The sequence below is a fragment of the Musa acuminata genome, chromosome BXJ2-2, assembly GCF_036884655.1.
Source record: "Musa acuminata AAA Group cultivar baxijiao chromosome BXJ2-2, Cavendish_Baxijiao_AAA, whole genome shotgun sequence".
NCBI lineage: Eukaryota > Viridiplantae > Streptophyta > Magnoliopsida > Zingiberales > Musaceae > Musa > Musa acuminata.
This window is the reverse complement of record NC_088339.1, coordinates 32,753,756-32,776,757: the sequence shown is the minus strand read 5'-3', so window position 1 is coordinate 32,776,757 and position 23,002 is coordinate 32,753,756. Positions and strand designations below refer to the sequence as shown.

Genomic DNA, 23,002 nt, shown 5'->3' with positions numbered 1-23,002 from the left:
TCGAAACCCACTACCACTGTTCTCGGATCCGAATCCAAGTGCTCCAAACCCTCCGCTGGCTGACCCGTATTGGGCGGACGCCCCAAAGTGGAGCTCCCAATAGCGACCATCGCATGATCCGATCGACGGCTGTGACGCCGCCCCCTATCGTCTCCACCCCAAAAGTGGGTCCCGGCCACGAAAAGTTTCGTGAAGGATCCACTCCTACGCGCTAAATATACATCTCTGATACAGTCGGAGATTCCAGTCAATGTTCAGGTACGAAAGCGGGTGATCGAAAAGCAGTGGGAAAAGTAATTTTGGGATGACTGTTGGGGCAGGGACGCTGCCATAAACTGCCAACGTCGTATCTGACCGTTAAATCTCCGCCCTTCCTCCCTTATCGTAGCCCACCCCATCTCCGCCTCCTCTCACTATCCTTCGCGTTGCTTCTATCTCTCTACCTCCTCTGCTCCTCCTCCTCCCCCTCCTCTCCTGCCTCTCTTATCTTTAATGGCGGCTTCCTCCTCTCTTTCTCAGGCGTAACTCCATTCACCGATTGATACGACCTCTTTTGCATCAGCAGAACGAACGCTTCTCTCGTGGTAAGTGCTGTTGGATTCCCAGAGATCTCTGCTCTGTATTGTTTTCCCGAGACCGGATAGTTCCAAGCTTATTTTAATGGGTTGTCATGCAATAGCTTATCTTCTTGAAACCCAACTTGATATGTTAAGGGTGATGGATGAGTGTATGTACGGTTCACAGATAAGTGGAAGCGAGCGGGGCGGCGGTCCCCCATGGCACCCAAGGGCGCTCGAGGCAAGGGAAAGGGCGAGAAGAAGAAGAAAGATGAGAAAGGTAAGCTGTTACCGCCGCTAAAGAGCAAAACCTGACCCATTCACTTGCCGTCATTGGTTTCATGCTTGTTCCGATGACTGACCACTGGCTGTTGCTGTGCCAGTTCTGCCTCTGGCTGTGGACATCACAGTGAAGCTCCCCGATGAGTCTCATGTCGTCCTAAAGGTCTGTGTATGCCCTTCTCACCACCTTCTCTGGTCTATGTTTTCTTTCGGTAAGAGGATGAAATGGAACAGTATGAAAGGTTCATCGTGTATGAACTGTCATGGAGTGTGTTAATCCGTGGAAGGACACAAGTACTAGTAGTCGAGCTGATGGTTATACTCTCAGCTTCACTGGACCAATAGAATGATAGATCCCACCTCATTGTCGTCGAGATATGAGGTATCAACACCAGCGATAAAAGGAACATTTACTGACGGAGCATTTATTATTAGCATTTATGCAACTGAGTGGTTCACTTCAGTGCCCTTTTCTGAAGACTGGCACACTCATTGGGACCATATTGCATCGTGTCAGCTAAGGTTGAGGTACCATATAGCTAGAGGTTAATTCATGGAAATTAACTTGTACAGATAAATAATGTCGTCACCATCATCACTGCAGCAATCAAAATTGGTTGCTCTTTTGGTTGCGTATGGTCCTTCGTCTCTGCCATAGAAAACACCCTGCAACCTCTCGTGGCTTATTTGCAGGGAATATCCACTGACAGGATCATCGACGTACGGCGACTGCTGTGTGTTAACACCTCGACATGTAACTTCACCAACTACTCCTTGTGCCATGAGGTAAGAGCTTCATCTTCCCAACTCGTTTTCTTGTGATTTGTTGATTCATTCTTCTTGTTTGCTAGACATTGATAGTAAATGCAAAGCCAAAGATGTGGATGTGGGTTTTGGTTGGGTTACTGCCTTTCCAGAGTCGTGCTTGGATAGTCCATCCATCTTTCCACTTCGATAGGGACCTTAAAAGGAAGAACAGTAGTTAGACGGAAAACTCGACAAGCATCAGTTTTCACATACAAGGAAGAAAAAAGATTGTCCTGTAGCTCATCAAGTTGTGCAGATAATTGCATTTTTCATAAGCTAGACATGCTTTGGTGGGATTTCAACCACAGGGCGAGTTAGATTTGCTGAACTCTTAGCATGAGTTGCTATCATTTATGTTTTTTTTTCTTCTTCACAAAATATTCATCACTGACTTATCCACCAAAAACTTCAATCGAATATTCAAATACTTAAGCTATCAGAAAAATATATGGTTTATGGATTTGGATTCAAAGTAGATGAGAACATAGGAAATGGTGAATAGAAAACCATGCGCATCTCGTGGCTCATGTGGAACACATGAGGTGGGAAGTCTTTGCATGGACATCTGACCTAGAATTGGATATGAGGTGGGATGGACACTTGGGGTCCAAATTGTTTCCAATCATCCCATCATAGAAAATGAAAGGCATAAAAAGAGTTTTATTTTTTGGAACAAAAAATAATATTAAAAGAGTTGATTTGTGCATAATATCATAAAAGGATTACTGTCACAAAAAAAATAATTAAATATTAATTATAGCTTCTTAATATATATTTATTTATGGTGTTTCTGTCCAAGATATATATGACACAGAAAAAAAAGAAATGCTTTAAGATAATGGACATAATTTCGAATTACTGAAGCGATAATAATTGGTCTTATTGTGTCCTTTATTTCAGGTCAGAGGAGCGAGGCTGAAGGATTCTGTGGATATTACGGCACTTAAGCCATGCACTCTTACGTTGGTCGAAGGTAAGAAATAATACAATTGGAATATAAATATAAGTAGATTTGGTGTATTTGGTTGCAATTAAAGTCATGAAAAGTGTTTTTTGATCAAGTGAATTTTTAAAAATATTTTTTAAATGTCTGTTGTAATGAAAAGAAGAAAAAAAAAAAGCGTTCGGAAAGTAAAAACGTTTTCTAAAACGAAATGCTATTTAGAAAAACAGTCTTTTTTTATGCAGAAAACTGTTTTTTATTTTTTTGCTTTTATTACTGGCGATTATAAGAGGAAAATATCTAATTACGAGCGCGATGATGGGCAGAGGACTACGACGAGGAACGAGCGTTGGCGCACGTGCGGCGCCTCCTCGACCTACTCTGCTCCACCACCTGCTTCGGCCCCTCGCCGCCGGCGACGCCGCCGCCCAAGGATGCCCCCCCGGCCGTCGCCGCGGCCACTAAGGACGGGAAGAAGAGCGGTGGAGAGAGCGGAAGCCGCAAGGCCCCGCCGGATCCGCAACGCCAGGCGCAGTCGCCGACGTCCCCGACCAAGGATTTGCCGGCCGACCTGGAGGCGGAGATGAGCGGCGCGTGCCCTCGGCTCGGCGCCTTTTACGAGTTCTTCTCCCTCGCCAATCTCACCCCTCCCATCCAGTGTGAGTCCAATCCTCCCCCCGCCCCTCTCTTTCCCAATTCGCATGTTCTTATCGAGAATCAAGCAAAAACCGTTCTTTTCGTCTGTTTTCTTGATCAATTTGCCCGTTGCAGTCATCCGGCGAACAACGAATCTCCGGCAGGACGAGCGTCCGTCCGATGATCATATCTTCTTCCTCGAAGTACGTCTTGTTTAATTCTTCTTAAGTTATATCTATGAATTACTATTTGCTAATTATCTGTTTTGATCGACATTGGATGTAAAATTAAAGGTGAAGCTGTGTAATGGAAAGCTTGTGATCGTCGAGGCATGCGCCAGGGGATTTTACAGTCTCGGGAAGCAACGCGTGCTGTGCCACAATCTTGTTGATCTCCTGAGACATCTCAGCAGAGCATTTGATAACGTCAATAACTCATTTCTTTACTATTTATTTGTGTTCTTTATTACATTACTCTTTAACTTATCTTTTACCGTACATTTCATGGTACTGCTTAGAATTATATGTTACGCCAGTGATGTTTGCCTCTAACGAGATTCTTTTCTTGAATTCTGTGCTGTTTACAGGCTTACGAATATCTCATGAAAGCCTTCATGGAACGAAATAAGGTAACTTTTTCATGTTATTTATTATAGTGGATACAAGAACTTCTAAGAGGTCACTGATTGGTTAATTATTCCTGTTCTTTGCTTGATTAATTCTTATTACCTTCTTTGCTGGGAAGTGGATATATGTAACTTACGGATGTTTCTTGCCAAAAGATCGTTGATGTCAAAAATCAATCTAATTCTATGTCCTATAACAGCTTGCTTCAACAACCCTATATATCTTCCTCATTCTTGATACCACGTCTATTGTCATATGTATCTTTACCACTTAAATGAATCTTACACAATGTCCAAGTTATAATATGACAGAATTTTGTATATTAAAGCACTTCGTTAATTCGTTTTTAGTCTTTCCATGTATAGGATGCAAGTAGTAAGTATATGTTTGAAACCTTTTTATTTTGTAAAGAAAATTAATTAAAGAAAAGAAGAAAGTTGTGTCCATGAGCTGCTCATCAGTTATTTCAGCCTTTTTTTATTTTTCCACAATGTGTCACATCGTTTTTTTTCAACATCTTAAATCTGGGGCAGGTGTACTTTTTTCTTTGCTTAAGTCTCTTACCATTTATGTTACTTTTGGATTGATAATTCATAATTTCCTTCAGTTCTAGCTATTTGCCTGTTGAATGTACTAATTCCTCAAACAATTAAGAGCACATTCCTATTTGCAGTTTGGAAATCTGCCATATGGATTTCGTGCAAACACATGGCTTGTGCCTCCAGTTGCTGCTCAGTCACCATCCATATTTCCTTCCCTTCCTGCTGAGGATGAAACATGGGGAGGCAATGGAGGTGGTTGGGGTAGGGATGGAAAAAGCGATATGGTGCCTTGGGCAAATGAGTTCCTTTCCCTTAAGTCCATGCCCTGTAAAACTGCAGAAGAAAGACAAATCCGTGACAGGAGAGCTTTCCTGCTTCATAGCCTGTTTGTCGATGTTGCAATATTAAGAGCCATCGCAGCTGTAAAGCAAGCTATGGAGAAAAAACATGATGCACTTCCAGTAGGGTCAGAAAACATCCTGCACTTTGAGACAGTAGGGGATTTTAGCATCACTGTCACCAAAGATGTTTCAGATGCAAAATGCAAGGTTGATACAAAGATTGATGGAAGTAAAACAACAGGAATTGATGCCAAACATCTTGTCGAGAGGAACTTGCTAAAAGGAATCACTGCAGATGAAAATACAGCAGCTCATGTAAGAGAATATAATTGTATCTACTCGTGTTCGGTACGGTACGGTACGGGTGTACCGATCGGTACACCGAGGTGTATCGAGCACTGTAGCACTGTAGTACTACTACAGTGCGCTACAGTGTTACTGTAGCACTGCTACAGTGCGGACCGGTATAGGGCGGTTCGCGTACCGACAACTTGTCGGACCGGTACGTACCGCCCGTACCGGGCGGTACGGCTCGGTACGGCAAACCTTGACAATGTTTTACAATTTTTGATAGCTAATTCAGTGAAACAAATTTGTGGGCTTTCATCTGCAGGATATTGCCACTTTAGGGGTTGTTAATGTGCGTTACTGTGGTTACATTGCTGTTGTGAAAGTCAACCATCATGAGAAAAGCGAAGAGCATTTACCTTTGCAAGGTGTTGATATCAAAGATCACCCTGAAGGGGGCGCAAATGCTTTTAACATCAACAGGTGCTTGTTAGTGTATAGGCATATTTCTTCATGCTCTCAGTTTATCATATAAAATAGTTTTAAATTCTTCAATCTGTTGAAGCTATTATTCATTATTTCAGTCTGAGAATGCTTCTTCACAAAAACCATACATCAAGAGAGAAAAGTACATATAATAGTTTACAGAATTCAAAGCCTGAGGAACTCTCAGCAGCACAAGCCTTTGTGGAGAAATTATTGTCAGACAGCCTAGTGAACCTTGAGGAAGAGAAAGCCGAATGCAATGTCTCTATGAGATGGGAATTAGGAGCTTGTTGGATACAGCATTTGCAGGATCAGAATAATGGTGAGAAAGACAAGAAACAGGCTGGTGAAAAAGATAAAAAACAAACCGGTGAAAAGACTAAAAGTGAGACAAGAGTCGAAGGCCTTGGGAAGCCTCTTAAAATTCTTAAAAACCACAAAAAGAAACCAGATTTTGATGAAGAAAAGATTTCAACAGTTGACAGGAAATCATCTGATGAGACGCCTGGAGGAATGAAAGATGTGAAGTTGCCATTTGAGGAACCAAAGGTTGAAACCACAGCAACAGAGGATGCTTGCAAGCTCAAAGATTTGCTACCTGAACCTGCATATACACGGTTGCAAGAATCTAAAACTGGACTTCATATGAAGGTATGCTGAACAGAAAATTGGGGTAGATTTGTTTAGTTCCACTATGTTTTCCTGAAATCCAGAACATATATACACATAATTAATTAACGTGTTATAAAAATTTCATATGAAGATTATATCTGATATTTGAGACTGAGTTGATTGCTGCTTTTCCTCTTGAACAATGAGTTCTTAGATACATTATGATAACACAAAAGCTTTTCAAGTTAAATTACTGATGCATCTTTTTCCACGTAATTCCTTTTTGTATCTTCATGCAGAATCTTTGTGACAATAGTCCAATATGGCATTTTGACTTGCCACTGAAAAGTAGAGGTGCATGCACTTTCCAACATTAACCTCATTAACTTATTTGTTTCACTAAATATGCCAAGAGAGAAACATGAAATATTTTTATCTTGTAATATAATCTTGATTACATTAGCTTATGCATTCTTGACTGAGTTTTCATCTTTTCAACTTGATTTTGATAAAGTAATTCTATTTAGAGGTCAATGCACATGAAATGACTAATATAACCTCATTCTGAAGTTCAAAAGCTGCCGTATATAGAATTGTATGTTTGCCTAACAAAGATATCATCCAGTCATCCATCAAATATATTGTATTTCTTTTCTAATCTGAAATTCCTCTCAAATGGTAGTTCAGGGCCACTGGTCAGAGTATGTATTCGTTGATGTTCGGGTTTTAGTTTGTAGGTTACCCTTGAACTAAATGCTGTTGTATGAGGATGCACTTATTTGTGACTAATGTTTCTTATGCTCCCCCACTCTTGAGATAGTAGTATAATCATTCGCTAGCCACATTGGAGAAAATAAATTTAAAATGGGGGAAGGCTTTGAGCTGGCAAACATTTGGTTGTTTGATAGATAAAACAGGACATAGATTGAAGAAAGTACAGAAGAAAAAAAGAATTGTGGGAGATGTTTGATTATGTAGAAACCTAAGTTGATGAAGTTTGAGAAATCCAACTCCAACATTGGATGGAACTTGAAACCTAGACCGGATTACTGGCACAAGAAGGATTCACAACTTAAGTTCACTTGCTTCATTTTACTAGTTAGGTCAGTTTAGGTATGAATCATTTATTGATATGATCAGTGTTACATTCATTTAGCTATATTTAATGTTGTCAGAATTTTATGATTCAGTGATCTGGTTCTTGTGGTCTAAGTTAATATGACTCCACACGATTGTGATCCTACTTTGGCACAAAATTTCATGGGATAACAAAAGATTAATTTAGATGTCAAGCTCCATCTCAAGTGATGAACTTTATATTGATCAATTAAGTATAACAATTTTTTTTCCATATCCTTCCCAAGTTCCAGAACAGGTTTATGAAGGTCTCAAAGAAATTTGGTTAGTTTTTTTAAAATAAGAAAATTAAAATTTACCAGTTTTGAAGCTAAAGTTGGACTTTACATTTGTTGGTTAATTTTGTAGAAATGGAATTTGTCTTATTTTAATTGCTAGACACGGTGTTTTATATTTTCATCTAATTCATTTTTATGTTGTTTTCTTGATTTCTGAACTGTCAATGTTGAAGATTTTGAAGGAAATTTAGAGAAAATATTACTTTCTATGATTTCATATGGTGATAAGAACATCATGATTTTTTGTCTGCCCAATGTACATGTAAATCAGGCAACCATTAAGTGGTCATAATCTTTCCTTTTAGAATAGTTCAATCTGAAGTGAAGTTTTAGAGGGTATGTCCTATAGGGTGAGAACATTCCAGATGATAACAGCTTCTCTTAACTTTGAGGCCAGAATGTACAGAAATTGGTGTCATGTAAGGAAATTAAACTATGTTTTTTTCTATTTTGGTTGCCGATAGTGTTTTAGGTGGAATCTGCTTGCCATTTGTATGTGCATGCATATGTAAATTGACCGTTTCCTTGGGCATGGACATGACTTGAAGTGAATTGAAATAGAAGAATTTTGCTGCCTCTTGGTTTTTGTGTTCTAGTCCTTAACATTGCGTTTCTTTCACTCTTTTTCTTTGTGAATATTTCACTGTTCTTCTATTCTAGTAGTTCCTTTTTCACTCTTCTAAAAGTCCTTGCTGACTTTATTTTCTATTGAACAAATAGTTATTGTTTAAACCTGTTCTTGTCTCCTAAAAGATGCTGCTACATATGTATCTGTCATGTTCTATACCGTTGCTGCATAATTATAGTCGTTTTCATCTCTCACGTCTTTCCTAATAACACCATTATCCTATCTTCTTTTGATTAAATTTGATTATATGAGTTATATCTATGACAACAGTTCAACATATATCTTTCTATTAAGTTCTATATTTCTCTTCTATTTCTAAAAGTATGTTATAGCAGACATATACTTTCAGAGACTTAATTGCTGATAGAGGAAAGTCCACCAAGGTAGTACATTAGCGCCAACTCATTCCTTGATTACTTTTAGCTGGCAAATGCTACTCATCCAGTACACGAACTAAAGAACATATAAAGGAAAAAAGAGAACATGTTATAGCAAATCTTACAGTCAAATGATCGATAACATCTTTATTTGCTAAGTTGGAAAGGTAGAACAGGTGTTAATCGGACGTTAGATTCTTAACTAATGGTCATATTTGAAACTGAAAAGATGTCATGAGCACATGATGGAACTAACTTCCTTACTAGAAACACTTGGTCATTTGACTCGAGTTCTACAAAGTCACAATCCATTTTTGAGACTTAAAATTGGTTTTCAGTGGCTACTGCTGACCTTTGAAAATTATAGACTAAGCTAACATGATTTCTTTGAAGTTCTAGAAGAAGTTGCACCATTTCTAAGCTATACTTATGTGGCGAAAGTTTCTATAATATTATCTTTTAATATTTAGCATACATGTTACTATTTATGTTCTATCAATCTAAGAAATTTCCATATCATGCGATGCTTAGTATAAGGGTGAGAATATAATTTATTTTCATTATCAGTCTCCACAGGAATTAACTGAGATGGCATCGAGATATTATGATGAGGTTGCTCTTCCGAAGTTGGTAGGCCTGAATATTATTTGCTTATACCTAATTCATCAAATAGTGCCATTTTTTTTTATCAAATGACTATTCTGATGAGTTTAAATTATACCTTGACATGTATTCAGGTCTCAGACTTTGGTTCATTGGAACTTTCACCTGTTGATGGTCGTACTTTGACTGATTTTATGCATACTAGAGGCCTAAGAATGCATTCTCTTGGGCGAGTTGTAAGTCAACCATTTTCTCTCGTTATCAATTTGAAAACGGTCTAATATATATTAATTTCAAGATGTATTCTAGTAATATATGATTAATTGCACTATTCTGATCAATATATCAGGTCAAGCTTTCAGAGAAGCTGTCCCATGTACAGTCACTCTGTATTCATGAGATGATAGTAAGAGCATTTAAGCATGTCGTACGAGCTGTAATTGCTGCTGTGTCTGACACCAGAGATTTGTCAATATCAATAGCTGCAACTCTTAACTTGCTCCTTGGGCTTCCTGATTCTGGTGTTTCACATTCTTCTGTCCCTGTGCATACCCTTGTCTGGAGATGGCTCGAAGTATTTTTGAAAAAACGATATGACTGGGAACTCTCAGTTTCAAGCTACTTTGATATAAGAAAATATGCTATCCTGAGAGGACTGTGCCATAAGGTAATAGTCTTTATCTTTTCAAAACATGTGTGTGGCCTTTGATTTTTCTTTGAGCTCACATGTTTATTTCTTTTAGGCGGGAATTGAATTGGCACCCAAAGACTTTGATATGGATTCAGCTTTTCCCTTTGACAAATTGGACATCATCAGCCTTGTACCTGTGCACAAGGTAAAAAACAAAAAGAAAGTTTTGTAGGAATTCTGTTCGCTGCAGTCAAGGATCTTATTTCTTCTAAATATTTTGTAGCAAGTTGCATGCTCATCTGCAGATGGACGACAACTACTGGAATCTTCAAAGACGGCTCTTGATAAGGGTAAACTTGAAGATGCAGTTAGCTATGGGACAAAGGTAGATGCATATACAGGTTATCCTGCATCTTAAATCCTTTTCATTTTCCCTTTCATTTCCTTTGATAACAAAGTTGTATTTGGTTCAGGCTCTGGCAAAATTAATCACAGTCTGTGGCCCATATCATCGGATGACTGCTGGAGCCTACAGTCTTTTAGCTGTTGTTCTCTACCATACCGGAGACTTTAATCAGGTAGCTTTTAGACATTCATGTCACCGAAGGCCATGATTATTATAATTTGGAGTATTTTGCAGTTTGTCGTGTGGTTCTACCACTATGAATAAAAAATTGTCAACTAGAATTGTGAGAAATTTCATGAATGTACAACTAATATTTTGTTTGGTATTTAATCTATTTCCATCTATTGTTTGCTGTGAGCTCTGTGAATCTCAACAGATCTCATAGATAGATCATAGTGCAATATCTCACTACAGCATTTGTGTGTCTATTATTTGCTGTCCTCTTTTAATTAAATATGGCCAACTTTTAACTAAATATCTCAATTTTGTTCATAGCTTTTGAAAAGATTTGGATCAGTCTATACATCACGGACATTTTTGTTCTATTATTTCTGACTTGGTTGAATATCATGGTATATATGTAAATTTTACAGATTCCTCATCATTTAAACTGTAAAACTTTGAATGTGAAGGGTGACTTTTGAGATTTTTCTATTATGACTTTCGAACTTGTTCTGTTATCTTTCATTGGGATTACAATGACATTTGATATGTTTAGGCCACAACTTATCAGCAAAAGGCATTGGACATTAATGAGAGGGAGCTTGGCTTGGATCATCCAGATACAATGAAGAGCTATGGTGATCTAGCTGTATTTTACTATAGACTTCAGCATACTGAATTGGCTCTAAAGTAAGTTCAATACCCAATTGTCCTAGTCCACCTTTATGTAGGAATGCTTTCTTTTGATGTATCTGATCTCTTACTTTATTATATACAGTATATACTGTATTTTATTCTTATTATAACTTGAAATTAAGGATTAAAATCTTGGTCTGGTACCAATACCAATCATCGGTCAGACTACCAAGCCGTATCATGAGTTGGTATGGCTTAGTAACGGTCAATATTGAGTGGGAAGGAAGGCGGTGGAGATGTGAGGATTCACATACCAATATTGACTAAATAGGGTGGAACTGAGGTCAGAGGAGGTGATGGAGAGGAGGGAGGCAATGTGTGCCTGTGATCGCAAGAAGGGTTGCCAAGGTGGCAGAAAGGGCAGGGGAGCAAGGTGGTATTGGTGTGATTGACATTATATATGACAGTATAGTTGTAGGCAGTGTAGACCATACCAACAGTTTCTGGCGGTGGCAGAGGTGGTGGAGGCATAGCATAGGACATGGGGTATCATTTTTATTAGGTGAAGACCAAGTCATAGGGGCTCATGGTGTTGTTGGCAGAGTGGATGGGGGCTAGAGTGATGAAGTGGTTGATAAGTAACAAGCAAAATCAGGAAAATGATGGAGAGTATAGATAACTGGGTGGTAAGCTCATTATTTTTAAGATAATAAGATGATATGCCTGTTATAATAACCGGGCGATAAGCTGGTATGAACATGAACTTGACAAAATTGCTTGGTCCATGTATTGGTCAACCATAGGACCTGTAAATACTAGCGAACACCAATTTAAGTTGCCGAACCCCAAATTCTTGGTTAAAATACTAATACTTTATCTCATGATGTATAATTGCAAATTTGCAATGACTGAAAAGTAAGACTTTGGGCAGTAACTGTCGAAACTTTTTTAATAGACTCTTTTCGGTGGTAACTGTTGAAGCTTTTCAACTAGATTTTTAAATTTAATATTGTTTGCAACTTTGCATGGAATAATTCTGATCTACATAAAGATAGAAACATCAGTCTCAATCCTTAAATTAGACATGCTTTTACTTTCATTCATAATATATAGTATGGCCAAGCACTACAACGTAAAAAAGAAATTGATGCCAGAAGCTATTCAATAATATGTTTTCTAAAAATGGCAATGGAATGTTTATGATATGAAGGAGTCTATTAATTAGTTCATGTTGACTAGTATACAGAATTTGATATAACCATAAAATGGCAGCAAAGGATTAAGAAAGTTATGCTTTGTGGCTTCAGATAAGGTGAAGCATTTGCTGCCATAGTTCTTGAAAACTTCAGGCTCCATTTCTTTTCTTATTCTTTATAAGGCCAAAGAATGGGTGGATGAATTAATGATTAGATTTTAGATTCTCCAGTGCATTGTGACCTTCAAATGAATGAGACGATGCACTGTGTAATTTTGTTGGTTTTCATGAGAAAGCAGATACCTCCATTTATATCAGAGTTATATCATGAAGTCCAATAGCCAGCATCCTAGAAGGAGAATGAGTAGATCCTTTGTCATCAGTTTGCCTTCCTTATCAAAACCTCATAGAGTAGATAAATTTCATAATTTTCCTGGGTGAGAGAAAAATATTATGCAAATTAGGTAAAACTACATTTGTAAGATGACATTCCAGGATTTAATTCGTATTTGCCCACACCAAGGATGCAACTTAACATGAAAACCATATTGGTAAATACCGATCAGTACAGACCAGTTCGGGTGCAGTTGCATTCCTTGATTTATTTGAATACCTAAAACTTAAGTGCATATAAAGATTGAGGAACAAAATATTAGAAGTTACTAAGCTTCTTTTCCAGGTTATTTGCTATTTAATTTTGACATCATGCCAGAAGTAATAGGACATCACCATGCCTCCATGAGATGTTGATTATGATTTTTCATAATTTATTTTTGTTGATTGTTAATCAGGTATGTGAAGCGTGCATTATATCTTTTGCATCTTACTTGTGGGCCATCTCATCCAAACACAGCTGCTACATATATCAATGTGGCCATGATGGAGGAAGGCCTAGGAAATGTACATGTGGCACTTAGATATCTTCATAAAGCTTTGAAATGCAATCAGAGGTTACTTGGCCCAGATCACATTCAGGTTTGTTTTGTTCTCAATTTTTTTTTTTCTGTTCTTGTTTCTCTTAACTCTTTAAGATACTTCTTTTCAAGCTATATTGTGGCTATTGGTTATAAATTCTAAATATTGAGATAGAAGCACATGTAGTTTAAGTTGACTGGTGACTGCACACCTTCTAAGGTATTAATTTATTTTTGTAGTCATTCAGTTCCAATAAAGTTTTTCTTATGATGCCCTACAAGTTAGTTATCCAATAGTGAAGATCGAATTGATCCCAAAAAATTTAACACTTAGATTAATTAGGCTTAGATCAAGTCTAGAAAACACTAGACTAAAATTTCTATTTTTTCTGTATTTTTGGATATTTTCCATGTCTAATTTGAGTAATACTGTTTTTTCTATTGTTATTATTTTCAGATTAAATACATTAGAATATAAATAAATAACTTTCTAACAATTTTACATATATTTTAAGTAGTTTAGGATTTTATAATGTTTTATTAATTGTTGGTTGATTTTTAGAACATATAGATTTTAGTTTAGGCATAAACAGATAACAACTCAATAAAAAATTAATTGTATGTAGTTACAAATTGGAATAGTTAAAATTAATGGGTTTAAGAGTGACTATCAATCTCACCAAGACCAAGATTCTTTCTTGGTCAATTATTCTCAATAAAATTTAGGCATGTGATCTTTTGGTTATAATATCAAGAGTATTAAGAATAAATAACTTATAGTTTTCTTTATTACATTAATGGTTAGACTGCAGCAAGTTACCATGCCATAGCTATTGCACTCTCCTTGATGGAAGCATATCCTTTGAGTGTTCAACATGAGCAAACAACACTGCAAATACTTCGAGCAAAGCTTGGCCCTGATGACTTGCGTACTCAGGTAATTTACATGCATCGTTGTCTGGAGAGACACGAGGACATCTTTCTTTCTGTTCTGTTCTTCTAATTCTGCATGTCAATCTCTTGTCACTGGAAGTTGTTTGATTTTTGCAGGATGCTGCTGCCTGGCTTGAGTACTTTGAGTCAAAGGCTCTTGAACAGCAAGAAGCTGCTCGAAATGGTACACGTAAGCCTGATGCATCTATCGCCAGCAAAGGCCACCTAAGGTAAAGCAACAAATGCAGTGATTAGATCAATATGGTTTAGTATATAGCTACTATAAGCATGAGTCCTCTGTATATTCTCATATACCTGCTCCACATAGTAACATTCTCATGAATTGAATGTAATTTTTTCATGAACTAGATACACCAGACCAGGTTTTTCTTACTTTTTTACTTCTAATAAAGTGATGAAATCATGTGCTAGTGTATATTCTGCTTGGCAGTGTCTCCGATCTCCTTGATTACATCAATCCCATCCAAGATGGTAAAGGAAGAGATGCTGACTCTGTGAAGAAAAAGAACTTGGGTTTAAAGGTACATTGAGCCTTCATCTTGTTTATTATCTCCCAAGAATCTAAACATGGATTTTACATGTTGTCATATTGGCCAACATGTACAATGTAAGCTTGGTACCTGCATGAGGTTTCATACCATGTTGAGGGCATGCCGACAATATGTTGTCTTGGTCAAGAACCTGAGTATCCATGCCTGTCAACACGTAGGATTCTGTTGCACTTGCCACATGTAAAATCTCAAATCTTGAATCTAAGTTCAGGATAAGTTGAATAAGTCTCAAAGGCGATACTAATAGAGTTAATGATTTCATTCTTTGGCAGTGAATCAGGTTGAATAATCTTTAGTTTAACAAAATGACCTAAGGTATAATATGCAAGTAAGAAGTCAGTTGCTAAACATAATTTGGAATCCGAATTTCAGATTGTACTTGACTTGTACACTTATCTTTTGCTGTCTGCTACCAAACACGCAAGTATAGGCATATTTTTATTTTACCATGCCTGTCCTATGCCTGAACATCAAGAAGAAACTGTAAACTTCTGCATTTCTAGATAGCCTTTATCCTATTATTTGAAAGATAATCCAATTGAACATGGAAAACAGAAATAGATATTCCATTTTCCCACAATTTTTTTTCTGCATCTGGATAAGTGAAATACCCATGCTTTAGTATTAGCAAAAGTATGTTTGAGAAGCATGTCTTGCATCTAGAATCCAGATAATCTTTATGAGCTATAATGTTCTGATTAACTCATCTCAAGGGTCTTATTGTTTTGGCTTACTAGCACCCAATTTTCTCAAAGTTGTTTTGGCTATTATTTATGTCTTGAAAGTTCTAAAATCACTTTAATTGTTAACTAAGGCAACATGAATAAACTAAACCATATTAACCAGAACCATATGTGTTCTTTAGTTAAGCATCTATTCCAGATTATACATAATCTCATACATAATGTTGGATGAAATCTTTTGGTGAAACTTTTTGCTTAAAACTGAATCACTTATGGGTTTCTCTACTCATATGTTGTTCACCAGTAGCTTTTATCTCTAAAATAAGATATACATAAAAATAAATTTCAACAGAAAGAAATTCTCGGATGAATCAGATAACCTATAAATGGACCCATCGGTAATGCTTATTGGTTCCTTGTTATATGTGTTTTTTCAAATTATGTCTAACCTTTACATATCCTGTTTAGAAGAAGGTTGACTTTCTATATATGTGAATTTGAAGGTACTTGAACTGTTTTCATTGGAGACTTTCAATTGGTACACCTTTTATTCCAGAACTCATTGTTGTACTGATTCAGGTCAAAGTGCAGTCTTCGCAGAACCTGATTGTGGCTGATTCACATGCTACAATTTCAGATAGAACGAAAAAAGTGGATACTGCCAGCAATACCCAAGATGATAAAAACACAATTGATCCAGGTGTTGAGGTTAAACATGAAGAAGTTGTTGAAAAGCAGCCAGCAGTTTCTCAACAATCTGAGGGAACAACAGAGCATAAGCTTCCTTCTGATGATGAAGATGGAAGGGACATAAATACAGAAATAGAAGATGGTTGGCAACCTGTTCAAAAGCAAAGGTTGGGTGGAGGTTCAAGCCAGCGAATCAAGCAGCGGCGTACAAGTACTTGGAAGACCTACAATTATCAGATGAATGATGTTCCTGGTGAAACTGCTCAATCTAAGCCAAGGTTTTCTTATTTAAATAACCGCTATTATGTTCTGAAGAAAAGAACTGTAGTTCCTGGAAGCTTCAGTGATAATCTTAACATGAAAATCCAGTCACCAGGCACCAAATTTGGTCGGAGAGTATACAGAGCTGTGACTTACCGAGTCAAGTCAGTGCCTTCATCTACCAATCAGGAGATCACTGATAACTATAGGAATGCTGCTGAAAGAATGGCTCCCTCCGTAGATGGTCAGGCACCCTATTTACATCATGACAATGAGGTATTAAAGGATCAGAAGTACCGAACAGGTGATGTTTCTGAGCCGCATAATCATTTGGTTGTTGGTCTCACAAATTCTCCATCATACAAAGATGTAGCTTTAGCGCCTCCAGGAACAATTGCCAAGGTTCAGAGTCTAAAGTCCCTAGAGGATACGCCATTGAAACAAGAGATATATACTGGAAAACATGTATCAGAATTAAGGGACTCATTTGTGAATGAGAAACATGCAGAAAATGCTGCTGAGTTGACTCAGATATCTGATATAGCCCAAGAAAATGACTCTCCCCAGGATGTGGTATTAGACTTGGGGACCAAAGCTGAAATTAAAGGAGAAGGAGAGGGGGTTTGTGAATTGGAAAGTCCACTAGAACCATTAGCTTCAGATTTAGAATTGTCATCTAGCGGTAGCATGCCCATCAAGAGTAGTTTTGACAATAATATACTTTGTAATGAGGTTCAAGAGGTTGAACAGAATGACAGTCATGATCTAAATTTGTCTGAAAATACATCTGACATAGTTACACTTACACTTGAGTGCTTAACCACTAAACAAAGCAAAGAAGAAAATCATGAGGAAGTCTTGTGTAGCAATGTTCATGTCGGTTCATCCTCCAGCATCCACCAAGAGGATCTCCAAAAGGTTGACATCTCTGAGAAAACTTTTAGTGATGACCCAATGGTAAAATTACCATCTAGTGACAGTGATATCAGAGAGCTCCCTGCTAAGAAGTTGTCTGCCTCTGCTGCACCATTTAATCCATCCCTTCCTGTAGTAATTAATCCTCTTCCTGTAAGTGTTGGCCTTCCTCCTAGTGGTGTGATTCCTACAATGACACCTTGGCAATTGAGTGCTACTCTTCATGCTGCACCAACGGCTGTAATGCCATCCGTGCCTCCTATTTGTACCTCACCTCTTCATCCTTTTGCATCTTCATCCAGGTCTCCCAACATCCTACATCCTTTGCCATTTATTTACCCACCATATACCCGTCCTCAAATTATGCCCAATACCACTTTTGCTATGAACAGCAACATGTTTCACGGAAACCATTATCCATGGCAATGCAACATCGGTCCAAATGCACCTGACTTTGTTGCAGCATCAGTATGGCCTGTTTGTCATCCAGTGGATTTTTCTTCTTTCTCGCCTGTGTTAAGTCCGATTTCTGAATCCACGGTGGAATCGACTATGACATCTGATGTAAGTAATGGTATGAGCTTAACCCCTCTGTTGAGCATCAATATTGAAGAAGGAACAAAAACCGACGAGAATAATGAGAAATCACAGGTTATAGACACTGGAAAATCACTGGATGGGAAATTGTCAGAGAAACAGGAAGCTGAAGAATCTCAGAGTAGTAATACAAAAACTACCGAATTGGAATCTGAGACAGATTTCAGAGAAGATGCACAGCCTAGTGGTGAAAAACATGTTCATGAAAGTAGCCAAAAGTACGAGGGTGAGGGGAGCCTTGGCATATACATCAAGGGTAGAAGTCGTCGTAAACAGACACTAAGGCTGCCTATAAGTTTGCTCAAGAGGCCATATGGATCACAGTCATTTAAAGTTGTTTATAGCAAAGTAGTAAGAGGAAGTGATGTAAGACCAGCAAATGCATCTTCCAGTATAGATGCTAATGTCAGTTAGTTGCAAGAAAGAGAATATTGTGACTTCAATTAGCAGGAAGGCAAGATGTTTTCATTTGTCAACTTTTACATCCAGGCGGACATGACTCGACGTTTGGAAAACGTGCACTTCAGTTTTATTGCTATTTTACGGGGCAAGGGATCTTTTATAAAGAATTCAAACCAAATTCTGATATATTGGACATTCAGAAATGTAAGTGATGCTATCTCTTTGTTGTCCAAGCTAGGCAATTAGTTATTAATTTGCTTCATATATGTTATAGCAGCTATGATGATTTTCTGCTAATTGCATTTACTTAACCAGAATTATAGTTTCTATAAAGTTTAGAAACTAATGATGATTACTTTATTGGATTTTATGTTGATAATCAGTTTACCATTCCATTCTGACTACATAGAGGACTTAAGTGAGTAAGCTGTTTGCATAATACTTCTTAACCACCATGAGAACCAATTATTACTTACACATGGATATTTGCATGAAGGTTTCAAAGAAAATGTGCCAGATGTAGAGGTAAGCAGAGTGGGAGACATGGTGGAGACCAAAAGAAACAAAACTGGGAGGGAAGGAAAACATAGATCATGCTGCAAGAACATTAAACAACATTCATGAAAAGGTTGAAGAAATGGTAGGAACAGTGATAATCACATTCTAAATCGATGCCAAAAGAATAAAATCATAAGGAGATTGTTTCTTAGTGCTGGTAAAGAAATGCTTACAAATGGTATTTCATGCCTGCTACATACAACATGTAGCCCTCAAAATGATCTGGGAACTTGAGGGTTCCTTGGAATCAAGGGTAAAGGGTAAAAGGTGACAACCAAGTGATAAACTCAGACAGTAGTCATGGAAACTAGGGCCTCATATTAATCAGTCTCGATTGTCAACTCTTGCTGTGTTGCTTCAGAATAGAAAGGAGATCTTGTTACCCTCTAATTCTAGTGACTGTTTCTTTCGTGATATCTGTATTATTATCTATTGATTGCATGGTCCATATATCATAGTTAGCTAGTGTAGGTTTTTCTTGGGCTTTTTTAGAGCATAATTCTCTTACTCAAGTGCTGTATAAGGATAGACAACTGTTCCAATGGTAAGTTGCTGGTAGCATGAATAGAAAATATTGGTTGAAATTTGGTTAAAGTGGTTCAAACATTTCCCAAGAAGATTGTTAGATGCATTGACAAGGAGCAAACTTAGATTAGAGATGGTGTGGCACAGAGAGAGAGAGAGAGAGAGAGAGAGAGAGAGAGAGAGAGAGAGAGAGAGGAAGGCTTGATCAGAAACAGTATGAAAGTCTCGATAGTTTGCAACTTTGCATTACTGAAGATTTCCCACAGATAGATATATGGTTAAACATGTAAAATAAACCATTTGTCTTACCAATTTTGTTGGGAGTACTATGCTCTATTTGTTCTCGTTTTAAAAAAAAATTAAAAGAAATTTCATTGCATGAAATGGCATACAAAAATAAAATTTCTGTTTTACATCATAAATCCTAACTTGTTTCCTTCAGATATTTCTTTTATATTCCGATCTATCCATTTTGCACCACAGAATGAGGACATCCATTTGAGCAGCCTTTGTCTTGATAAGTTTAATTTAGGGCTAGCCATTCTCATCAACTGCACATGAGTGTCAGATATCATGGATGACCTCTAATCTTGATTATCAGATTGGATATCCATGTTTAGTTTCCAGTTTCTCTAACCACCAAGTTTCTAATGCAAATTCCAGGGTTTGACTTGCTAATCCAATGCAACCAAATTCCTTTTGCTTAGCTCTTTAGGTTAATGTCTGTTGCTTTTGATCTAATCTATAATTCAATGGCACACATGTATCTCTATCCTCATTGGAAATCTAGCCCACCAAGAATTACCAGTTCAAGTTGCAAAAGACAAAGTATATGCAGAACCACCTATACCAGGTAGTAAATTTCAAAACTGATTGTACTGCTCAATATATGAGATATACCATGCAAGGACCATCGTGCCATGCTGACTGGTGGTATCGATCCATGGGTGGACCAGTATGTACGATGTGCCGGTGCATACTGATTTTTCAAAAAGCTAAAAAATAGCCAAAAAATTTAAAAAATTATTTTTTAGGATTTTTTCCTAATCTATTGGTATATATATTGTATTTAGATAAGAATAAAGTGTATATAAACCATAAATAAATAGGTTATAAGGAGGAAACATTGAATTTATTCTTTCGGATCCATCGAGGAACAACTTTGTTGCACGGGAAGAAGTTGCTTCCATTGATCTTGAATCAACCGATTTGGCATTTTAATCACAAGTAAGAGTGTGAGAATGTGTGTGAGAATGAGAGAGTAAATGAGAGTGAGCGAAAGAGGTGGGAGGGAAGGGGATTTAAAGCCTCAAAAGAGGCCCCAATAGTCAATTTGATCATTGGGCTCACGCTAGACCCGATTTGGATCAGTATCGAGAATGAGAGTGAGCATAAGAGGTAGGAGGGAAGGGGATTTAAAGCCCTAAAAGAGGCCCTAATAATCAATTTGATCATTGAGGTCAAACTAGACCCGATTTGGATGTATCTATCAAATTTTGATTGGTACCAACCCGTATTGACCAATACAAGACAAGTTTCGACCATATCGGCTGATACATATCCTGTATCAAGGTTTTTAATTTTGTACTGTGCCAATGTACCAAGTTTTGCTCGATATGATACGGTATGATATACCGAGCGGTATGCCAAGGCGTACTGAGCGGTACACCTTTCTTTTAAAAAGAAATCATCTCGCATGTGAGTGAGGATGGTTTCTTTTTAAAAGAAGAAGAAACCATCACCTCCTTTCCATCTCGAGAGACAAAAAGGGGGTGATGGCGGAGCGGGTGAGGATGCGACAGGTCGCCTCCGTCCCCAGCTCGAACTCATCCCCCGTGAGGCACTCCACAATGTTCCCACAGCAACCGGATCCGGTCGGGATCTAGCCCAGGGCGAGCTCATCTTCCACTCCCCCGTTGCTGCCGCCTTCAGCAGCGACTGTGAGGAAGAAGACCAAGATGACGGCGAGAACGAGAAGGGGAAGCAGCAGTCCAACTTGGGCCAGGATCCCTTCCTTCGCCGTTGACTGCGACCTCCCCAACCACAACGGCCACGATCCCTCCGCCCCCTACCACATTTCGCCCGACGAAGCGAGGACTTGCCCTCTATAGTGTTTCCCCCGACGAAGCGAGGACCCTCCCCCTACCGTGTTCCGTTCGACGGAGCGCTTCTTCGTGTCTCGCCATGTCCAACTCTCTTCTCAGTCATGCCTTCTCCATCGTACGAGTGCCACAGCCTCGTCTTCCTCATTGTCGTGCTCCTTGTCATGTTCGCCGGTTGATACCGCCCGGTAGCGGGTAGTCCGCGAGCCGGTCAATTGGCGGACCGGTACGTACCACCCGTACTGGGCGATACGATTCGAGAATCGAATCCCTGCCCTGTATCAACCACTATGAGGCCATATTTCAGTTTATCGCTCAAAATGTACTGGTCCATGTAATGGTCGATCGATATATACCATCCATTTCATATCATTTTGTGCTATACGTCAAACCTTGATACCATGTATATGGGCTGATATTTGCATAGAATCACTTGGATTTTGGCTAGCATGTGAATATATAGCTGTGTCTTGCTGGTTAATTTGTTTAACCAGTGAGAGTTAAGTGAAAGAAATGTTAAACTTTGATTATATATTATGTGACTTGACCTAGGACCATTTCTACTCAGTACTAAAGTTTACAGCACATTTTCTTGAAACTCAGATCTGTCCTTTTAACTTCAATAACACCGCTAAATTGACAGCTTTAACATTTATGAATGATCATTGTATAACCAATTTTTCTTTAAGATATCATTACAATGGTTTTATTTTTGTTACTGTCCATCCACGAAATAGACAGCTTTAACATTTATGTTGCCCTACATCTGCTTGGCACATGGTTGGGTTTTTAACTTGCAAATGAAACTCATAAGGGCTAATGTTTGTGAAGATCTTATTTTGTGTGTGGTTCATCATTGCTATCTGGATAGATGCTTGTCATTTGTCATCTTCATTAAATCTTGGCAGCAGAACTTCTCTGGATATATCACAGGGTTAAATCAGTGTTTACCACTGAATAGAGGGATTGAAACTTGAAAGCAAGGTTCGTCATACCGTAGCATAGCGCTCGGTACAGGTGTTCCATATCAATCTGATAGGAGACCGGTATGGACGGTACATACTAGTATATCAGTATGTCCCATTGTACCATATGTTGGTACATCGGTACGACTCAATATATATTGTAAGACGAACCATGCTTGAAACGATTACCTTTTTTGCATTATTCATTAATTCAACCTTTTGTTTGCATTTTTTTCCGGTCAGCCTACTGAAGATCTTCATTTTCTTAGCAGGTTTGCAGTATATGTTCTTGAGGTTCATGGAGAATACAATGTCCAAGCCTTGAGATAACTGGAATAGTTTAGAATTTTTGACCAGAATTATGTAGAATCAGGTTGGAGATATTAGCCATCTTTTTTTTCTCCATTGGATAGACAAATATGAGGATCTTTTCTCTTCAGTTTTTTTTTGTTCTCAAGGATTCTATTATTAGTTTTTGCATAAGCCATAATGTTGTAAGTTTTGGGATTTTGTGAATCTCGAGTTTCCTGCCCATCAAAATAATTTTGCACATTCTAAATATAATGTTACAGTTTTGGGGGTTTCAGTACCCAGTGGGAATTCATTTCATGTTTACAAAACTGAAATAATTTGATCCTTTATTAGGATGTCTCTCTTTTTATTTGTTTCTGTTGTAATGTTAAAGAACATTGCTTTAGCTTCATTAGCTGAG

The 23,002-nt window shown here is 38.0% G+C and overlaps 1 protein-coding gene across 3 annotated transcripts; it reads left to right on the top strand.

Annotated features, from left to right (window-relative positions):
• The first annotated feature begins 387 nt into the window (after positions 1 to 387).
• LOC103976473 (protein REDUCED CHLOROPLAST COVERAGE 1) lies at positions 388 to 22,894 on the top strand. Of its 3 annotated transcripts, none has more exons than XM_009391679.3 (25): positions 390 to 584; positions 745 to 837; positions 941 to 1,002; positions 1,533 to 1,625; positions 2,547 to 2,619; positions 2,916 to 3,248; positions 3,361 to 3,428; positions 3,519 to 3,650; positions 3,812 to 3,853; positions 4,525 to 5,049; positions 5,348 to 5,505; positions 5,607 to 6,159; positions 9,108 to 9,170; positions 9,278 to 9,379; positions 9,493 to 9,810; positions 9,887 to 9,979; positions 10,058 to 10,159; positions 10,248 to 10,352; positions 10,899 to 11,032; positions 12,965 to 13,148; positions 13,893 to 14,024; positions 14,138 to 14,250; positions 14,472 to 14,562; positions 15,855 to 18,344; positions 22,563 to 22,894. In XM_009391679.3, exons 2-24 carry the CDS (start codon positions 777 to 779, stop codon positions 18,150 to 18,152), a joined length of 5,835 nt encoding a protein of 1,944 aa, XP_009389954.2. In that variant the 5' UTR covers positions 390 to 584; positions 745 to 776; the 3' UTR covers positions 18,153 to 18,344; positions 22,563 to 22,894. The 3 variants fall into 3 exon arrangements, with proteins under 3 accessions (XP_064953059.1, XP_009389954.2, XP_009389955.2); XM_009391680.3 differs by having other exon boundaries at positions 22,560 to 22,894; XM_065096987.1 differs by lacking the exon at positions 22,563 to 22,894 and having other exon boundaries at positions 388 to 584; positions 15,779 to 16,031.
• The last annotated feature ends 108 nt before the right edge of the window (positions 22,895 to 23,002 follow it).

Excerpts from the sequence above, each read along its gene's own strand:
- LOC103976473 (XM_009391679.3), top strand. The coding sequence starts at position 777 with ATGGCACCCAAGGGCGCTCGAGGCAAGGGAAAGGGCGAGAAGAAGAAG. Across the intron at positions 5,050-5,347 it reads ATGAAAATACAGCAGCTCAT|GATATTGCCACTTTAGGGGT; the intron begins GTAAGAGAATAT and ends TTTCATCTGCAG. Across the intron at positions 9,380-9,492 it reads TGCATTCTCTTGGGCGAGTT|GTCAAGCTTTCAGAGAAGCT; the intron begins GTAAGTCAACCA and ends TCAATATATCAG.